At 44.2% G+C, this 21,526-nt stretch overlaps 1 protein-coding gene and 1 long non-coding RNA gene across 2 annotated transcripts in view; both read left to right on the forward strand.

Annotated features, from left to right (window-relative positions):
• The window catches only part of CDC42EP3 (CDC42 effector protein 3), a 29,494-nt gene extending 15,094 nt beyond the window's left edge, over positions 1–14,400 (forward strand). Inside the window, exon 2 of the mRNA XM_004369552.3 lies at positions 12,395–14,400. Coding sequence (XP_004369609.1) covers positions 12,631–13,395 — 765 coding nt within the window. The 5' untranslated portion in view covers positions 12,395–12,630 and the 3' untranslated portion in view covers positions 13,396–14,400. The remainder of the gene's footprint in view (positions 1–12,394) is intronic.
• Positions 14,401–15,161: 761 nt separating this feature from the next.
• LOC111821426 (uncharacterized) lies at positions 15,162–19,022 on the forward strand. Its single transcript, XR_002824852.1, has 3 exons — positions 15,162–16,740; positions 17,636–17,799; positions 18,544–19,022. It is a non-coding gene; the product is annotated as an uncharacterized LOC111821426 (long non-coding RNA).
• The last annotated feature ends 2,504 nt before the right edge of the window (positions 19,023–21,526 follow it).

Consider the following 21,526-nt stretch of genomic DNA (forward strand, 5'->3'; position numbering starts at 1 on the left):
CCTCTCGTTGACATTGAGATCATAGTGCATCACTTCTTCATGGTGTTATCAGATGTCAAGACAGATAACCTGCAGGATGGCGGTCCTCGTGTTATTCAGTAGGCAGTGGTTGAGCTCAGACTGTGGAGTCCAGCTGGGGCTGAAATCCCAGCTCTTCCACATTGGGATTTGGCCTGAGATACGACTGTTTCCTCCGAGGTGTATTCTAAGTATTAAATAAGAGACTACTTAACCAGCCTGGCCACGGAAAGCACTCAAATGTTAGTCCTTTCCATGCACATGTGTAAATTCTTTAGAGAACCAGGCGTTTAAAATTTCCTACTTTCTAGAGAGTCCTTGCCCTGTGTTATCTCTCCCTGATTCGCAGCGGGGGCATGAACAGCTGGAAAGACGTTATTAGGCGCAGCACCTATAAGCGGGAGCACACTCTCACCTACCTCTCTTTTCAGTCAGGACTTCTTTGTGTCCCTGAAGTGGCCTCTCAACTTGCACTGGGATATGGACTGAACACTTCTTAACTATTGATTGTGTGCCAGGGCTTGTGGGAGGCAAAAACAATGAATAAAACCACAGAAGAACTTTTAGCCTGGTCAGAGAGGATGGACATTCATTTATTCATCCAACAAATACTTATCTGTGTACACACGTAGACACCAGTACCACAGGGGAGTCTGCCACGGAAAGAGTTGGAAATGGAATGGCCGTTGCCGGGTTCTGGATAGGCTGAGTGCTGGTGTGATGCAGAGAAGCCAAGTCTCAATGCCTCCAAGGAGCGTGGGTGGTGGTAGAGGCCCCCAGTGGGATGGGGAAATGGCATGGAAATCTATCCCCACTGTCATGTCTGACCCTCCACCCCACTAGGGAAAGAGGGTATTCTGGGGGCCTAAACCTGAGGATGTGTTATCAAGGCAAAGGACTAAGGACTCGGCTCTCTTAAGGTGGTATTGGCCAAATGACCATGGAACACCTGTCAAACCTGTTAGTCTGGATCATTTGACTGACTAATAGTAACTATGATACTATTGCCACAACTGAGGTTTTGCTTAGAGTAATTGCAGACTTAAATAGTAGGTTGTATCTTTTTCTTTTTTTTTGTGAGCAACACATAATGATTTCTAACTCTAAGCAGCTTCAAGAGTTACTTACTTTAGATCACAGTTTAGAATAAATATCCTGGCTGCATATTGCTGAAGATTTCCAAGTTGAGTTCTCTTCCTGGATGGGTATTGTCCTTGCAGCATTCAGGTCAGGTCGGATCCGTTAGTTATGGAAGTGCGTGGACATTAGTTATGGAAGCGCACTGGCAGTTCACTGTAATGGCCTTCTGATTCTCATCCACCAAACTAGAATGGCTGAATTGGTGCCTCTATGCAGCCGTCAGGCTGAGTCCCATGTAAATAAGCCAGACATTTTGAGAGAGCCTGCCCCCTGCCGCCTTGTCTCAAAGACCAGGGATCAGTGTCCCTATTTAGTCCTCCCCAATAACTCATTTTTGTAGGGAAAAAGGCCATAATGGCCTTTCTTCAAAAGTAGTGACTTGGTATTTTGTGGAGTGGATGTTCTGTCTTCTAATTTTGCTTCTAAAGAGTCTTTCAAATAGAACAATTAAATCCTATAGATGTAAGGAGTAGATGCAAATTAGCAGTTAGTCTCCCATATGGTATTTGTGGATCTCTATGTAATCAGGGTTGTAAAAGAAAAACAAATGCAAGCAGTAGCTGAATCATAAACAAGAAGTCCACTTATAAATAATTGAAGGTGCGTTGTAGTATAGACTTTCTGAGTGGGTCTATAAAACACAGCTAGCTCCATTTGCTGACAGAGCTGGGCAGCTGGAACTGGACTAATGGAGTTTTATAGTCTAGCAGGATATAGCTGCGTCCTCAGTTTAGATGGTATGGGGAGAGGACAAAAACCTAAAAATAGAAAAGGCATTTTCTTATCTCCTCAAATGGGTGAAGGAAGATAGACTGGAAATATGAAAAGCATCCCTTCAGGATGCTGTTCCCTATGTGTTCTCAAGTTATGCTTATTTCTGTCCTGGGTTTTCATTTAAGTTCAGTGTTGGATTTTTAATACTATGATTTGATTTTTTTCCTTTAATTTTAAAATTCCTTGTCTGATTTGGGAAGTGCTCCTAAAGAGGCTTGCAAACTGATCAGCAGGAATGCCCCCATGTTGTTGTACTATTTCAGTGTTTCTGAAACCAAAGCCTGGCCCGTCATTTCTATTTTAGTGAAAGCACAACCTTATTCACACAGAAAGCCTTTGGAAGGGAAAGTTTAGTCTTAACAATCTAAATTCACTGTGTCGCTAAGCACAATTGCAGTAAACAAACTTTTATTAACCCAATAATATTGGTATGAATACAATTAATTTTCTGTCTCATTTTGCTCTAAATGCGTCTGGTGGAAAATCACTCAGTAAATTGTCAAATTCAAAACAAAAAAAGCAGGGGAGGTAGGTGGAATCTGTGAGCATTTTGTAGGTCAAAAACTTGAGGAAATGAGCAGTGATAGTGTCCCCATAGAGGAGAAAAACTGGGATGTAAACACCACCCTTCAAGCACCTTCAGGGAGTCTCAGAGTAATGGCTGCCTCTCCCCGTGCTCATGGCCCCTCCGTGCCCTCCCCACAGCAACCTGTTTGTTTTTGGACAAACCTGGGTTCTTCATTATGGTCTTTGGGTGGCGCAAACAGTTTGCACTCAACTACTAACCTAGAGGTTGGTGGTTTGAACCCAGGCAGTGGTGCTGCAGAAGAAAGGCCTGGCAGTCTGCTTCCATATAGATTACGGTCAACAAAACCCTATAGAGCAGTGGAGCAGTTCTGCTGTAACACATGGGGTCACCATGAGTCAGAATCAACTCAAGAGCATCGGGTTCGGCTTTTTGGGTTTTGTTTGTTTGTTTGTGGGGAGGGGGGAGGGAGGTTTCTTCCTTGGAGAAGCCAAAATCTGTTTCCCTGTAGCTGCTTCTTAGTAGCCCTAAGGCCTTGCAGAACAAGTTAATCCCTCTTGCAGCTTAGTTAGCAAGTCCTTCAGATCCCTAAACATAATTTTCCATCTGAGTTTTCTTCAAGTGGTGCAGTGGTTAAAATGCTCAGCTACCAACCAAAAGCTCAGCAGTTTGAACCCACCAGCCGCTCTGTGGGAGAAAGATGTGGCAGTCTGCTTCAGTAAAGATTTACAGCCTTGGAAACCCTGTGGGGCAGTTTTACTTTGTCCCACAGGGTCGCTGTGAGTCTGAATTGACTTGATGGCAGTGTGTTTGGTTTTAGGGGGTTTACTCAGTTTCTTCAGCTCCTTCTCACTTGATGTGACCAAGTTCCTTGCTCCTGGTTGGGCTGCTCAGAACATGTGGGAACATTTTCCAGGTAGCCTTTATCCCTTTATTCTAAAGTACAGAGCCCAGGGTGGCATACAGTATTCTGGGGTTTTCTACAGTGTCAGCAGAGAGAAACACTCCAAAGATGGCTAGGGGTGGGGAGGTGGGGGAGGGTACTTCGGCCAGTTGTCCCTTCCTAGGGCTGTTGATGAAGACACGAAGGAGGACTGATATTTCTGCTCAGAGCCCGAACAGTGCAGTGGTGCTGAGGGTGGTTGCTAGGACGAACGAAGTGCACACAGATACGGGCTCAGGGAAAGTGAAAAGTGATCAGAAGCTAGGATGCCCATGAAGGATATGACAGCCAAGCAGAAAGGGGAAATCAGGCACAGGCTTACTTCCCAAAAGCAGAAGAAAGGGAAAATCCAGCAGGTTTCCCAGGACAGTGATGGACAACCCCTCCTTTATCCCACCTGCCCCTATTTTTAGGCAAATGTGTTTTTAATTAACATTGTGCAACCTATTTTGCAGGATGCAAGAAATTTATTACCCTCTCTCTCCACTAAGAATTAATCTAAGAATAATTAGTAGGCAAACCAAACATTTTTTTCTTAAAATAAATGGAATCTTTTTATCCCAAGCTCTTTGTTCTTTTTGGCGCCCTGGTGGCACAGTGGTTAAGAGCTCGGCTGCTAACCAAAAGGTCGGCAGTTCCAATCTACCAGCCGCTCCTTGGAAACTCCATGGGGCAGGTCTACTGTGTCCTATAGGGTAGCTATGAATTGGAATTGACTCAACAGCAACGGGTTTGGTTTTTTGTTCTTTTCAGAGCCCTGTGAGTTGCCAGTACAGTCAACTCTAAGTAGTTCAGGAATGGAGTTTTCAGTCTGTTGTTTTTTATAGCCTCTTGTTTTTCTGCCTCCTCTCTACTACCTCATTTTGGTCTGTTCAGTGTCATTCTGCTTAACAAAAGGATAATAAGGAAATTAAGCAAAGGACAGCTTTAACTTTTTTCTTCATTGAATAATTATTGCTGTTATTACTTCTGTTATTACCACTGTCATTTTTGCTTAAATCAATCACAAGTAAGAAACTAGAATTGTCTAGCCTAGTGTCAAGCCAAGGTCCCTGAGTTGTACAAACAGTTTGTGTTAGACTACTGACCTAAAGGTTGGCAGTTCAAACCCACCCAGTGGCACCTTGGAAGAAAGGCCTGGTGATCTGCCTCCTTAGAGATTACAGCCAAGAAAACCCTGTGGAGCTCAGTTCTGTTCTAACACATGGGGTTGCCATGAGTTGGAATTGACTCAGTGGCAATGGATTAGTGTCAAGCCTGGCACTAGGCCTTTCTTGTCAAAACCTGGCTGTAGCTCTCTCTCCGGTACTTCTGTGTCTTGGAGCTCTTTGATTTCTTGCAAATACCTGTAAGTGGGAGCCTGTCCATTTGCAGCTGGTCTCTGGCCCACATGTCTGCCAGGCCACCTCTCTAACCCTGACAGAGGGGGAAAAGCAGCGGGCTGAGGAATCTGACCCATTTGTTGGTGAATTTTTCCTTACCAGTGCCCAGGAATTGGAGAATTTGTTTTCAAAGGAATCTAATTTCCCAGATGACTGTTATCTCGAATGTCATCTAAGGGAGAAAAAAGGAGCAAACAGAGATCCAAGAACTCAGAGAAAGGGATTAGCTGGAGATCATGGCGAGTTCAGATTTCAGGGTCAACGAAGGGTTTTTGAGAAAGGGCTATGCATAGGAAGACTTTTTTTTTTCCACTTAAGATTTGTGAAGATAGTAGAGGTAAAGAAATGATAGCGACGCAAGAAAGCTGGGGAGATGGGCAGGAGAGCAAAATAGAGACTGAGTGCCCGAGTCCTTGTTGCAGGAAGAAGTTAAAGGTGGGGCAGGAGAGGTCTGTGTGTGGGGGACCAGCACCCTTGGGTGGCTCCGAGCCCCAGAGTTAATATTGATGGTAGATTCTGGAGTGATGCAGAAAGGCCATAAATTCTCATCGTGTGGCTCGTGGAACTCCCAGGAGTGCTCTCTCACCAGTTCTAGTCTAATAATGCACTTCTGGCCTGTAAATCCTCCCAGTCAGCCTTTCTTCTTTGCCCATGCCGCCCTCCTGCTTGCTTCCTTCTGGGCACAGAGCAAAGCCTCCTTGGCATCCCCCGACTCAGGCTCTCCCCACTCCAGTTTATCCCTCACTCTGTCTACTGCCACACTGGTCAGCCACCAGCCAATTCCTCTTTTGAAAATGGTGAGAAGGAACAGGATTTCATGTCAAGGTGTCGAGGATCATTCCGTTGTAAAGTTTTTGTCTGTCTGTGTCACCGGCCACCTCACAAACAGGGCACATGTGCCTCCACCTGTCTATTCTCCCCTCCACATGGATGCCCTGCCCTCTGGCCTTTCCTCCAGCACCCTCATACTCTCCACTCTTCTCATTTCCTTCTTCCTAAAACCTCTTCTCTTCTGAAATCTTTCCCAGTTCTGCAGAATACAGGTTGATGCTGCCTTCTTAGTGAAGGGCTGATGACTGCAGGAAGAAGTGATCTGTCCCTTTGCCAACCTCAGGTGGGACCAGGCCTAGCCATCTCATAAGGACTTCATCTATCCATACACTGCTACCTTCCCAGACTGTGGCTTTTGCTCACATCTTCCCACAGACATGTTGTGTTATGATCGGTACCTCACAGGTTCAGTAGGCTTTTCAGGACCTGAGTACCATGTATATAACATTGGCTCGGCAAGAAAGCGCAACCTGAGCCTTGTTGTTAGTTGCCCTCAAGTGGATTCCAACTCATGGCGACCCCGTGTGTGCAGAGTAGAACTGCTCCACAGGGTTTTCAAGACTGCAGCCTCTCGGAAGCAAATCGCTGGGCCTGTCTTCCAAGGTGCCTCAGAGTAGGTTTGAACTGCTGATCTTTTGGCTAGTAGTCAAGCATTTAACTGTTTGCACCACCCAGGAACTTCTCAATTGGAGCCTTAAGCAACCCATTTATTTAACTTTTTAAATAGCTGATTCATTCACATGGTTGGAAAATCCAAAATCATAAAAGGACATACTGTGTAAAGTTTCAAGTTTGTTTTCTACCTTCCACTCATTTCCCATCCCTGTAGGCAATCACCGTTATTAGTTTCTCATGGCTGCTTTTGGAGATATTTTATGGACATACAAACAAATACAAATATATTTACACACTTTATACACATCTTTTTCCCCCTTTATAATATATATCTTGGAGCTCGTTGCATATTAGCACACAAAGAGCTGCTTTTCCCTTTTTCAGACCTGCATAGTACTCATTTGTATGAATACATCTTAATTTATTTAACCAATCCCCTATTGGGGAACATTTATTTAGATTGTTTCCAATTCATCACTGTTATAAACTATACTGGATTGAACAACCCTTGCACATACATTATTGCCCACATATGTGAGTTAGATAATTCCCTATAAATGGAATTCTTGGTTCAAAGGGGCACGTGAATTTACAGTTTTGATACTGCCTTCCACTGGGGTTGAACCTGTCCATACTTCCACCATCTGTGTATGTGAGGCCTGTTCCCCACCCTCATTAGCACAGTGCATTATCACACATTTTTATCTTAGACAGACTTTGGAATGCAGCCCTTCATAATTTCGGGGCTGACTGAATTTCCAGGGGAATGGGCTCACCAACTGTCAATGTCAAGACCTCAAACTCCTGAGCCCAGCAGCCTGGCTTTTGCTTAGTAGCTGTGTGGCCTTGGCCAAGTGACTCAGCTCAGTGCCTTGGTGCCTCATGTGTATAACGAGGATGTTAACAGCACCAGCCTCAGGTTCTTGTGAGTGAGCTAGTACATGTCTCAGGTTAGACAGTGCCTGGCACAGAGAGATGCTCTCCATAAGTATTAGCTGTTGCCACTGCTGTCACCACTGGTTCCCAGGAAAAGCACATAGCCTCTCAAGGCAGGCTAGTCGCTGGTGAAGAAACTGCTCCATTGGGTTTCTGCATAAAGCAAAGGCAGAGAAGATGTTGAAAGAGTTGTCAGCCTGGAAAGGTTGGCTATAGATCTCTGAGCTCTTTAAATATCCGCATGAGGGGAAGACTGATAAAGCTGCAGGGAAGTCCACTGAACGATAAGCCAGGGAGTCCAGAATCTTCAGAAAGAGAGAGGAGGAAATGGTCGTTGTGAGAAATGGGAATTGGATCGCCTCCCCTGTGATCAAGCAAGGGTATCCCTGAGCTGGAGGAGGAAAGATAATAGATAAGATAAAGGGGTGAGGTCAGAGATGCCACATATTTCCCCACCATCTCAAATATCCACCCATCTAAACTTGTAAAGCTGACATCTTTGCCCAGAATTCCTTGTTTTAATTTGAAATTTCCAAACTTCCAGTGTATCTGGGAGCTGTTAGCACTGGCACGTAGTAGAAATTAAATAGAAAATGCCGTTTCCCAAGTCCTCAGAGCCTATATCCCTGCCATGCAGTGTGTAATACTGTGTGAATATTTGTAAAAGAAGATGCCTTTTAAGGTTATCTTCTTAATCTTCTCTCACTCACCAAATCTCACTGTGCAGCTTCTCTAGCCTCCAGTCACCAACTCTTTTATCCTTACTTTTTTCTCTTGCCTTTATTTTGCCACTTCCCTCCAACCTTTGTCTTCATGCCACTGCCGTAAAACCCCAACTCCTGGCAGGCCAAGCACACCTCTGCCTGGAAGCCTGCAATAATTAGTGTCCGTGGCCAGGAGGTCTGAGGCCTGGGCACCCCTCCTCCCCTGTGCCCTCGGAGACAAGTATTTCCTTTGCCTCTTCTCCTTCTAACTGCTCTTCCCCACTGTCCCATACCAATTGCTGTTGAATCAATTCTGACTCATGGCGACCCCACATGTGTCAGAGTAGAACTGTGCTTCAATGACTGGTTTTTCAAAGTAGATCATCAGGTCTTTCTTCCAAGGTGCCTTTGGGTGGACTCGAACCTCCAACCTTTCCAGTTAGCAGCTGAGAGTGCTAACTGTTTGTACCACCCAGGGACTCCCAGTGCCCCACAGAGTAGCCTCATCCTTGTTGTTTAAGTAAAGGATGGATGTGAGGGCTCCAGTCAGAGGCAGGGGACTGCTCTCTGAAACTGGCTGTTGGCTGCATCTCCAGGGGAATTTTTCTTTTTTCGTTAATTTTGAAATGCCTTGTCTCTGCTTCTGGCCTTGCATAACCCTCGCTCCACCAGCTGGCCGTGGACACACTTGTACACCCCTGATTTGCAGTGAATACACTGTGTTCTTTCACGGCCCCTGCCCTCCTGGCTGTGTGTGCTGAAGACACCAGGGCAGTGGGTGGCCATTTGTCAGCGCTACCCCCCAACCTCTGTGGCAAGTGCCTTCTGCAGCCATCATCCCAGTCACCCACGCTGTGCCCAGAGAGGCACAAAAGTGGGTGGCAGGGCCCTAGGCTGGAACCGTGTATCATGCACTTACACGGGAGGAAGCTCTGATGTTTTAGCAAGAGGACCCAGGGTTTAAACTTTCGTCATTACTGCAAGACCCGAACTAGAGCTAAAACTATGACAGAGAATGCCAGCACCCAAGTCATGGCTTCCTTTGCTAGGGTTTCCCATTTTTCCACTTAGTATCGAGGGTCTCTTGTAATCACACAGTGTCTCTGTGATGCTTCTACCCTGAAATGTGCTGCAGAAAACAAGGCTACTCTGTGTGGCCTCAGAGGCCAGCAGGACCTAGGCGAGAGCAGCAGAGCCCAAGGCCACTCTGTGTGTCCTCGGAGACAAGCAGGACCTAGGCAAGGGCAGCAGAACCCAAGGCCACTCTGTGTGTCCTCAGAGACCAGCAGGACCTAGGCAAGGGCAGCAGAACCCAAGGCCACTCTGTGTAGCCTCAGAGACCAGCGGTACCTCGGCGAAAGCAGCACTCCCACGGATTTTTTGACCCAGTGCCTTAGCCGAGACTAAAAAGAGAAAGCGAGAGGTGGTGGTGCATATGTAGCTGTCTTTGGCAGTTTTGAGATCAGCTCGCTGTGAGTGGATACAAACCTCCCCATGGTGTCTCGACCTCCTTCCCGAGTCTGATGTGGGAGTAGGGGTGGGGGTTCCTGCAACTCATTGTTCTCTTCCTTTCTTGGCTTGGGTCACTGTATGGCATGCTGACAGGCACTGTAGGTATATGCGGGTCAACACACCATTCCCTAAACAGTTCGTTGTTACCTTGCCGGTGGGTAGTGGAGGATGGTGGAACAAAGTTCTTGTGACCTGCCACTGGCAAATGAATTTAAAACTTTTGTTGAAAGAAAGGTGGGGCAGATGGGTACGGCTCCCAGCTGCTACAAAGCAACTGTGGCTCTCCTCAACAAGCCACTGTCTCGCCCAGCCCTAGACTATTTTTTGCAGGCTCTGCAGCCAAGGGGAGGAGAGCGTGATGGGAAAAAGGTCACAGCAGAGCCATTAGGGGATTCCCACACTGGGGAACTGATAGCAGCTGATGCAACTGAAGAGTCAGAGAATTATTTGCAACAGATGAAGGCATGGTATTGTGCATACCAAGAGTTTATCATCTGTAAAATGAGGGCCTGAGGTCCCCAACACCTTCTAGCTCTTCACCTCTAATTTTATCATATGATATGTGTAGGGAGGAGTGTTAATTTTCTATGCTGTGTAACAGATTATCACAAATTTTAGTGACTTAAAACAACACCCATTTAGTATCTCACAGTTTCTATGGATCAGGAGTCTGTCAGGGCTTAGCTGGGTTCTTTGCTCAATGTCTCATCAGTCTGCAGTTTAAGTGTCAACCAGGGCTGCCGTCTCACCAGAAGCTTGACTGGGGAAACTTCCAAGCTCCTTCAGATTGTTGGCAGAATTTATCTCCATAGGCCCTCTCACAACATGGAAGCTTGCTTTCTCAAAGCCATCAAAGGGAATCTTTCTTTCTCTACAGTGTGCTAAGATGAGATCTTCTATTGTAACCTATTCAGAAGTGACACTCCATCACCTTTGCCATATGCTGTTGGTTCTAAGCAAGTCACAGGTCCTGCCCACACTCCAGTAGAGGGGATTACACAAAGGCTTGAGGAAGCAGAGATGGCAGCCATGTTAGAATTTTGCCTACCACAGAAAGAGGAACTGTCTAGAAAATATTTTGAAGGTAATTTTAAGTGAAGGCCTAGCGTAATATTTGTAACCACGCTGTTTTTTCTTTGAAAAGGAGCAGCTTTTTTTCTTCCATCTCAGAAGGCCACCAAATCCTGAGCCTAGTACTTTCCACAACACATTGATTCCAATTCCAGTTCTGTCTCTTACTGTCTGTATGTTATTAGGAAAGGTCGGTTCCTTATTTTGTTTTGTTTCTAACTACTGAATCGAGTTTCCTCCTCTGTAAGAATGCATTTCACTAAGATTATGTTGGATACCACCATACAGTTGCCAGTTATGGTCAAGTCAGTTCCAACTCATGGGGACCTCGTGTGTCAGAGTAGAACTGTGCTCCACGGGGTTTTCAGTGGATGATTTTTCAGAAGTAGATCACGAGGCCTTTCTTCGAAAGTACGTCTGGGTGGACTCACACCTCCAACCTTTTGGTTAGCAGCCAAACGTGTTAACCATTTGCACCATTCAGTCACTTAGTAAATGGTATCTCCAGCCTCTTTCCTTATAAAAACAAAACCAAACCCATTGCCTTGAAGTTGAATCCGACTCATAGCAACCCCATAGGACAGAGTAGAACTGCCCCATAGGGTTTCCAAGGCTGTAATCTTTTTGGAAGCAGATTGCCACATCTTTCTCCTGCAGAGCGGCTGGTGGTTTTGAACCTCCAACCTTTTGGTTAGCAGCTGAGCACTTCACAAGTGCACCACCAGAGTTCCTTCTTTCTTTATAGGACTATGTCTAGTGCTGCCATAACAGAAATACAACAAGTGGATGGCTTTAACAAACAAAAGTTTATTCTCTCACAGTATAGTAGGCTAGAAGTCCAAATTCAGGGCATCAGCTCCAGGGGAAGGCTTTCTCTTTCGACTCCGGAGGAAGGTCCTTGTCATCAATCTTTCACTGGACTGGGGGCTTCTGCACGCAGGAACCTCGGGTCCAAAGGATACGCTCTGCTCCCAGTGCTGCTTTCTCGGCGGTATGAGGTCCCCCTGTCTCTCTGCTCGCTTCTCTCTTTCCTATCTCAAAGAAGATTGGCTTAAGACACAATCTAATCTTGTAGATCTCATCAACATAACTTCCGATGATCCATCTCACTGACATCATAGTGATGGGATTTACAAGATAGAAAAATCAGTCAGATGACAAAATGGTGGAAATCACACAATACTAGGAATCATGGCCTAGCCAAACCGATACACATATTTTTGGGAGACACAATTCAATCCCTGACAGACTATTAATTTTATTTACATAGAAAACTCAACCACAAGATAATATCAGTCTTGCTAGTGAGATGAGAATGCCAAAGTAAAAACAAAACATATGTTTTTAAACTAATCTAGTTACACCTAAGGAGCTGAAAGTGCTCTGGTCATGTGCTGACTGTAGTTCTTATATTAGAGGAAAAAGGCTAAAATCTTAGGCATGTCCAGAAAATCGTGCTCATGGCCATGTTTAAGAAGTGCTGATGTCTTAGATTTGGGGTTTTAAGTCTTCCTTTCATTTTTTTTTCTTTCCCCCAGAAGTAAGACTGGATTAGTGAGCCCTTGTTAAGATGAAAGCTCTCATCCTGCTTAATGTAGGGAAACAACAGGATAAAGCTCAGCTTTAGGTGGGAACTGCTCTTTATTTACAGGGCTTTTGTGAAAAGGCAGGACTAGTGAACTCTGAAAGGAGCCCTGGTGATGCAGTGGTTAAAGCCCTCAACTGCTAACTGAAAGGTCGGTGGTTCAAACCCACCAGTGACTCTGAGGGAGAAGGACTTGGTGATCTGCTCCCATAAAGATTACAGCGTAGAATCCCTGTGGGACAGTTATACCCTGTCCTGTAGGGTCACTATGAGTCAGAATCTGCTTAATGGCACACAGCAACAGTAGTGAACCCTAAAGGGTCAGTGGATTATAACCTGCTCTGGTTTATTCTCCAGGTTTCTTCATGGTGTGGAAGGGATTGGATGGTGTGACCAGTTCTCTTGAAAGCCTCCCTTGGCCATAACTCAAGGAGGTCTTTTGGACCCCATCTTATTTCAGAGACGCTTCTTAAGCTACTTGAGGAAAATGATGTGACAGTTCATATCGAAAAGGATTTTTCAGAAACATATAACATCTGTGAAGAAAGTGATCCTTTTTCTCTTTCGCAAAATAAACATTCTCAAATTCCAAAATGCCAGCCAAGACCCCGATTTACCTGAAAGCTGCCAATAACAAGAAAGGAAAGAAATTTAAACTGAGGGACATTCTGTCTCCTGATATGATTAGTCCTCCCCTTGGAGACTTCCGTCACACCATTCACATCGGCAAAGAGGGCCAGCACGACGTTTTTGGGGACATTTCCTTTCTTCAAGGCAACTATGAGCTATTACCTGGAAACCAGGAGAAAGCACACATGGGCCAATTCCCTGGGCATAATGAGTTTTTCCGGGCCAACAGCACCTCTGACTCTATGTTCACAGAAACGCCCTCCCCAGTGCTCAAAAATGCCATCTCCCTCCCAACCATTGGAGGGTCCCAAGCGCTCATCCTACCCTTATTGTCACCGGTGACATTTAATTCCAAGCAGGAGTCCTTTGGCCCAGCAAAGCTGCCCAGGCTCAGCTGTGAGCCTGTTGTGGAGGAAAAGCCTCCGGAGAAAGGCAGCCTGCTGGAGAACGGGGCAGTCAACCAGGGAGACACCTCGTGGGGCTCCAGTGGTTCCGCATCTCAGTCCAGTCAGGGCAGGGACAGCCACTCATCCAGTCTCTCCGAACAGTACCCCGACTGGCCGGCCGAGGACCTGTTTGACCAGCCGTCCCCATGTGAGCTCATCAAGGAAAAGACGAAATCAGAGGAGTCCCTCTCTGATCTGACCGGCTCCCTCCTCTCACTGCAGCTTGACCTGGGTCCCTCACTTTTGGATGAGGTGCTGAACGTCATGGATAAAAACAAGTAACAGGACACGCAGCCCTTTCCCTCTGGGGTGAGAGGTACTGAAGAGCCAAAACTAACCACAGTCGCAGAGGAGAGCTTCACTGGCTGTATTTGCAGTTGTGCCATGGGTTTTCTAAAATAACGTTCCTATAAGATATTTTTTTACCTATCATGTTACGTCCTGTTTGCAAAAAGTTTAAAAAGAAACAAACCTATCCTGGCAAAAAGAGGAAATGAGTCAGTCAGAGCCCATTTTCGGCGGGCATTGCTGATGTTCTGCTTACATTTTGTTTGCAGACGTGTAAGTAAGGAATCCGGCTTGGCTGGGATTGGCACTAGTTTTGAAGGGCTGGGCAAGTCACAGGAAGGAACGTTACAATACTCCAGCGTTTTCTGAGCAAGAGGAAGTCAAAACTATTTAACACCGAAGCCTTTTTTCTAGACTCTTTTCTATATTATACCGTTTGGGCTCACCATAGCGAATTCTGCAGTGTTAAAACTTTTCTCTGTTTTCACTTTGAATAACTTTATGGGTTTTGGGGATTTTCTTGTAGTTCTTATATATCCCTATATATTATATCTGTATCGAAAAATTTTGACCGTCAGCTACGTGTTGGTAAGACACAAGCAAAGTATTACTGTAACTAAGTTATTTTTAAAGTTAAAATATATTTTTATGTGCCTTTGGCTTTTTATTGCAGAGTCTACATTTTATAGATATTGCATCAAATGTCATTTGTTTCCATTGGGGTTCCGTTGTAAGCTGTGTGTGTATGTGTTTGGAAAAGTGTATTCATATTTAGCATTATTTCTTTTTCACCTGTTATCATACTTCTAACAGCAGCCAACAATGGATTGTAAAATATAAAGGCACAGGTTACTCACGATGCTTCTGCAGAGACTGTGGGCTTCACCACATAATGTATTTGGAAATATGGGTATTTTAGTACAGTACATACTCGCATTACATAGGTACTTCATGCAACACAATAAAGAGTAAATGTTAAAATGAACTTGCTTATTTATACAGAAGAGTGTAAGAGAATATTTTCTTTAAGTCTAGGGTAGAAAAATTGCTTCTCTAAAATATGCGTGAGACTTTAAAACAAGGTAAGATATGGTTTCCATCTACCCTGTAATTTTCATTATTTCCTGAAGGTTTGAGATTTCAGAAATGGGGCCCTTCAAGTTTAAGAAAAATGTTCGTATGAGATCGGAGGTTTTTTTTAGAGTCAACACTGATGCCAGCCTCTCAGGGTTCATTTCTGTGGATCTCCTCCCTTTGTTAACACCACCACAGCATCCCTGTAGGATGGATGTTTCATGCAGCTCATAGCTTATAGATGAGATCAACGAGGCTAAAAGGGTAGTAGAGAGCGCTTAAAAAAAAGAAACCAGTTGCCATTGAGTTCAGTATGTCAAGTTGAGCTGTGCTCCATAGGGTTTTCAATGGTTGATTTTTTGGAAGTACATCACCAGGCGTTTCTTCTGAGGCACCTCTGAGTGGACTTGAACCTCCCCTCTTTCAGTTAGCAGCTGAGTGCGTTAACCATTTATACCACCCAGGGACTCCAGAGAGCACTCACCCCCTTCTTTCCTCCCCCTCAAGAACCCAGAGATTCTCTGAGGATGTTGGTTAAGGAAATAGGAACAGGAAATGTACACACTGATTCCTGTCCCTTTGTCAACCACCTCTTCCCCTACCAGGGAAAAACATTTGCACACAATAACTGCCAACTCAACTCTTTCATTTCTCCTTGAAATGTATCTCTCAAATGACCTCACCGTTCACTTCAGTGGTTCTCTCACTGGGTTTGGAGTTATGAAGTTATGTATAACACAATGAAATCTGTTTTACAACTATTATTATTGTTTGCAGTTTCATCTGAAATAATACTTGAACTGCAGGTGAAATGCATTTAGGATGAATAACCAATTAGAAGAGCTCCCTTAGAGCATTGAGTGTTTTTCCACAATTTTCCAGTTGTGCTTCTTTATCCCATAATTTTCCAGTCTTCTTTTTTGTTCAACAACACCCCACTCACAGTTCACAGTTCCAAATAGAGACTTCCCCAGCTTCTTATCAGTCTTGTTAATGAGGATGAGTTCATTTATCTCATAGTTTTTAGCCAGTTTTGGCTACTCTTTCAACACCTTCCTCCATCTTAATTATTATTGATCATATTAAATCTCTCATTTTACTCTTCATTTATAGCATAACCTCAAGGAAAAGATTAAGCAGCTAAGCTAGATGATGAAGGCTGTCGGTGTGTATTTCCTCTGCTCACAGGGGTCTGGAGACAGGTATGGAAGTGCAAGTATGACAGAACTGGGTTTAATGACACAATCTAAATAATAACGCATCCTGCATGTATTTAGCCATGTTACTTTCTCTGAGCCCTTTCACATACCATCTCTCTGCCATCAACTTAGGTAATTGAGATGACAACAAACATGCCCTTACTGGAGAGAGGAAACAAAGCCACATCTGGTTTGTAAACTATCTGTTGAGTCATTTCTTCCTTGGCAACGCTTCTAATGCCTGGTGCCTTCTCCAGGGAGCAGGTGCAGAGCTGCTGGTGTTTTTCCCACAGAGAAGCACTTTAGACTCACAACTGCTGAGAGCTGAATCGATGTTCTCTCAGCCTCCATGAACACTCTCCCACTTTTAACCTAAGTCATCTTCACTTGCTTATAGTCAAGGAAACCCAAGATGCACTTTACCTGCAAGCTCAAAGAGAGTGGAAACCACCTGTGACTCAACAGCCAGAAGAGACCCAGCTGTTTGAATAAGTAGAGATGCTTCCTGTAGTAGGCAAGGTTCTTAGTGATCTCTTCTCTGGGCAGCAAGACCTAACAAAGGACAAGATAGATAATTTCTGCCTAAAATTATCTGCTTAAAATATCAAAATATCAGAGTTACTTGGCGCTTCACAGATACAAAGTCATAAATGGTGACATGTTAGTGAGCCAAAATCACTGTCAATAAGCACACACTAAAGACTAAAGCGATTGAACAGAAACAGAACATGGGTCTCCAGAATCATGGTCTGTCTATTCTGTTTTTAGATTACTGCAAGCTACCATTTTTTTCAAAGTTCCCTTCAAACATCTGAATTCATGAAATGAAGGAAATCCATGAGTCCATGAATTAGCAATGGATTCAAGCATAACAACAATTGTGAAGATGGCACAGGACCCAGCAGTGTTTCGTTCTGTTGTACATAAGGTCACTATGAGTCGGAACCAACTTGATGGCACCTAACAACAACAACAACATGAATTAACTTGATAAATACTTACAGCATACAAAAGAAAAATTACGCATTAGGTGATGGCTCTGATCATCCTCCTAATATGGAGCCTGGTAAGACTGAAGCATTTTACTTTGAAATATAGAAAGACAATAGAATGACCCAACATGATCTCCAATAAGGGTTTTTCCTTTAGAAATTGTGTTACCAAACTAGTCCCAAATTTAGCAGTTCTACTGAACAAAATTCTTGGACTTTAGATTTGAACCATTGACCTTTTGGTTAGTAGCCAAGCTCTTAACCACTGTGCCCCCAGGGCTCTGGTTTAATGTCCAGACTAACATGAATGATTGACTTTTTTTTTCTTAGACAAGTCAGTGAGCCATGTAGGTATGGTTATTGAGTGCTGCCATTCGGTCCCCATCCAAACTCCAGCAAAATAAGAATAGTTTCCAAATGTCCATGGTAAATCACCATTAACCCACGTGGGGAGCCTTCTGGTTTGTTTGGCTGCATGGGCCTCTAGAAAGTCACAATACTCAAAACCAGCATTCACACATTAGTGTATTGGTTCTGGCTAAGCAATTCATTTATTTTCCAAAGAAGATGATCTCCCTGGTAGATTTAGTGATATGTTTGTTTCACCTTACTGTACCTAGACGGCCAGTTGCTATATTCCAGTGGTACACCACTTTATCTGGTGAGCCTTCCATCTGAGGGTATTTAATTTTCATCTTATTCTTAGAGCAAGTGCTTGTTAAGTACATCTGAATATTTCTCACTTGAGTTGTCAAGAAGTCATTCTGTGGTAAAGATGCTACAGAGAATGTCATGTGGAAGAATGGGAACTATGCCTGTTTTATGAAGTTATGTATAACACAATGAAATCTGTTTTACAACTATTATGCTGCAGTTAATTATCTTTCATTTTTACTTTAAAAAAATCTGATAGTGATGTCACTTTCATTGGCTTTTTAAAGGGTGGTTAATAATCTTTATCCTTTGAAGGTCAGCCAGATTTCCTTCATGGAAAGCAGATTGACATGGATGATAGATAGAAACATCTGCCCAAATCAAAGCCATTGTACAGAATAGAATTATTCTTCCAGAGACTCATCACGCAAACAGAGATGCCTGCCATACATCAAAATTATCAAAGCTGAATAAGTGAAGTAGGTATTATGCTCACCATAAAATGATTATTGGAGTATGGCATAATGCATGCATGGGATTCATTACCAGAAGAATCATTGGGAAAAAAAGAGCTTTGTGTTTTGAGGAGGGAGAGACCTGGAATTGCTTTGTGGAACAGAAGGACCTAAGGGGGGGCAGTCTCGAGGGACTGATGAGATTTTTTTTTTTTTAGGGGTAGGGGGCATGTTAGAGAGGAAGAAGATTATGAGTAAATAAAAGAATACACTCTGTCCTAGTAGAGTGTCTACACAAAACGGTTCAGGAACAGAGATTGTAGAACATGTCAGTTATAGGTCTGAAAGATTTGGGCCCAAGGCCTGAAAGCTCTCCTGGTGGAGGAAGAAAATGTTCTCTAATCTGTGACTGCTGAACAGGCAATTTCCAGGGTTGAAATTTTATATAAGTGGCTGCCATCTTGTGATAGCTCATATCCAGTCAATAGTGACCACTCTGACCTGAAGGCCAGGTTAGGGACACTTCAAGAGTGAGGTTGTCTTCAGGTGTCCAGGAAAAGTCCTTTATGATGATGAAAGAAGGGTGGGGGGCTAAATGTTTCCTGAAAGAGCACCAGATGAAGTAAGTTCACCCTAGACTGAACATACTTGGACAGCTATCCCACCAGCAGTACTTTTGCCCTCTCTCAACGTATCTTTCCTGGGCTGGTTGATTGAGCATCACTCAGGAAACTTAAGAGTCTCGGCTGAGAATTTTTTTTTCCCCAGGTCCCTACAGCCTGAGAGGGCCAGTGGTTCCAGCCTGTGGAGTAGGAAAACCAACTCAATGTAGTAGAAGCAAACAGCCCCTGAAGTTCCCTCAAACTTCCTGAAGTCCAAGCCCACAAAACTGAGGCCCAGAGACAGGCAGGAGTCCTGGACTTCCAGAGTCTGGTTTCCTGTGTGAAGACCTGCCTGCTTCCTTCTGAGCCGTCCACCCCTCAGAGAAGACTACATTCACTCCCAGGGTGAAGCCTTACCCTACAGGCCACATCAGGAAAATGGCCATCTCAGGACAGCACAGCATCCCTGACATTTATACCACAGGTATCCACATAAATAGTGAAAGATCCTTCCATTATTTGGGTTCTTAAAAATCCCAAAAAAGAGACTCTTGAGAGCACTGCTTTTCTGTGGAAAATTCCATCTTTAACAGAAGTCTTAAGAAAGGTGCATTAAAACTTCCAGAGGAAATTGTCCACATACCCATGGCCAGTCTTTTTTGTAAGTTAACAAGGAAGAACATCAGTGGCCCTGGAAAGACAATGTTGCTCAAAATAATCTCTCTTCTACTCAGTTGCCCCAGGGCCATAAAAACCCACCCTTAGAGATGGCTCCTTTGGGTGAGGCATTATACTAGGGACAAAGTCCTCTTAGAATACTCCCAGGAGTAAGTAAAGGCACATGAGGGTCACCAGCAATGGGATGTGAACTTAACTTGTGTGCCATGGAGTCAATTCCCCTATAGGACAGAGTAGAACTGCCCCATAGGATTTTCTAGGCTGTAATCTTTGTGGGAGGAGCCCTGGTGGTGTGGTGGTTAAAGCACTCGGCTGCTAACCAAAAGGTTGGTAGTTTGAACCCACCAGACACTTTGCGGGAGAAAGATGTGGCAGTCTGCTTCCGTAAAGATTTACAAACTTGGAAACCCTATGGGGCAGTTCCACTCTGCCCTATAGGGTCACTATGAGTCAGAATCAACTTGAAGGCAGTGGGTTTGGTTTTTTGGTTTTTCAGTCTTTACAGGAGTAGATCCCCAGGTCTTTCTCCTAAAGAGCTGCTGGGTGGGTTCAAACCACTGACCTTTCAGTTAGCAGCCAAACACTTAGCCATTGTGCCACCAGGACTCCTTAGCACACAAACCTCTAGCAGTTGAACTAGGGCAAGGAAAGACACAGAGCAAGAGAGACCAGAAGCATGAAGAGTGAATTCAGTGAATGCGTAATTTTGCCTGGGACCAAAATAAGGGGCAGGGGGCGGGGGTGGGATTGGGAGACATGCTTTGCAAGAGATTTACCTATCACCAAATGTGACCTTTAGCAGAGGAGATAATAAAGGTCTCTGGTGCCAGAGGAGTAACTACACCCATTACAAGTAAATCTAATTTTGAATCAACACAAGTTAGATAGTACAGGAGAAGATTAATATAAAGCTGTCAGTGACTGACATGGTTCCACTCACCCTACAAGCAACAAGGCATTAATGCTTTGATGCCAAATGATATTTCTAAATCACTGTATTTTCCTCTGCCTTTTCGCCATCTCTTAACCTCAGAATCATAGTGACATGCTTTCCCTGATAAGATTAGGATTTTATCCTGAAGTCTCCTTTATAATGTTTTTCTGCATTCTAAGGTAATAGCAATGCCCCAGAAACTCACGAAACTTTGAAAAGCCTGAAAAATAACATTAAAAATCACATACTGAATTTTTCAAAGTAAGCAGTAGCATTCAGACATAGTTTTGTAAAGTAATCAGAGGCATTCTTAAAAGTGAGAGAAGATAATTGGTAATTATTTTCTAAGCCCTACTCCAAATGGCATGAAAATTAAATTGGAATGGAACTAGAAACAAGCAAAACATTGGTGGTGCTCTGGCAGCAGATATCTCACCATAAATGGCAAAAAAGAAGAACAGACTAACACAATCTTAGATACGAGAGTAGCGCCAATAAGGTTCACCCATCCTAGCAGGAGACCAGGGCTCTTGTGAGAAAATAAAGCACTGTTTGTGAAGATTCACTCGCAGGAACTCCCCCTTTAAAAAAAAAAAAAAAAAAAAAACCACACAGCTGTGGGTTCACTGTTACTTGAAATTGCTAATTTTAACACAGTTGGCTCTCTGGACTTCATCTGCACATTGAAAATTCATCTAGTGCCTTAGGTAATTGAAAGGAAAAGTTTAAGTGCGGTGATAGCAGAATACAGAGGAGGAGCAGACCCTCTGTATGAAGCCAGGGAGAGCAGGGGGTCTTCCCACCGAGTCCACACTGCAGAGGAGAGGGGAGCCACCTTCTCTGTGATGGCTCCAACCAGAAGTAGGCAAACTATTGCAAGTGAAATGGCCTCCAGGGATGCCCACCCCCTGTAACCAGCCATGAAATAGGAAAGCATAGAAGAGACTTTTTTCTTCCTGCCTCTGGTTGTCGAAAGCTTCACCTCCCCAAGGAGACTCCTCACCTCCCCATCCCCTAGCCTCTGTCTCCAGTGAGAGGACAGAGCCAGGGTGTCTCAAGTGTGCTTATGAGAGTGTGATCCTGCCTGGAATTGCTCAGGAAAGACAGTTTTGGGTCTCCTGCCCTTCCAAAAAGGGCTTGTCTTATAGGTGGGTCAGTCACTACTAAAACACCAAGTGATATTACATGAACAATATACCTGTAGACTGAATAATGGCCCCCAAAGATACCAGGTTCCAGTCCCTGGAACCTGTAAATGTTACTTTATTTGGAAAAAGAATCTTTGTAGATGTGATTAAGAATCATGAAATGGGGTGATTATCCTGGACTATCTGGGTGGGCCCCAAATGCATAGTCCTTATATGGGAGAGGCAGAGGGAGAGTTGACACACAGAAGAGGAGAAGGTGATGTGAAGCCGTAGGCAGAGACTGGAGTGATGGGCTCCAAGCCAAGGAATGCCGCTGGCAGCCACCAGAAGCTGAAAAAGGCAAGTAACGAAACCTCCCCTAGAGTCTCTGGAGAGAGTGTGGCCCTGGC

The sequence above is a fragment of the Trichechus manatus genome, unplaced genomic scaffold (genome assembly GCF_000243295.1).
Source record: "Trichechus manatus latirostris isolate Lorelei unplaced genomic scaffold, TriManLat1.0 scaffold00005, whole genome shotgun sequence".
Classification (NCBI taxonomy): Eukaryota; Metazoa; Chordata; class Mammalia; order Sirenia; family Trichechidae; genus Trichechus; species Trichechus manatus.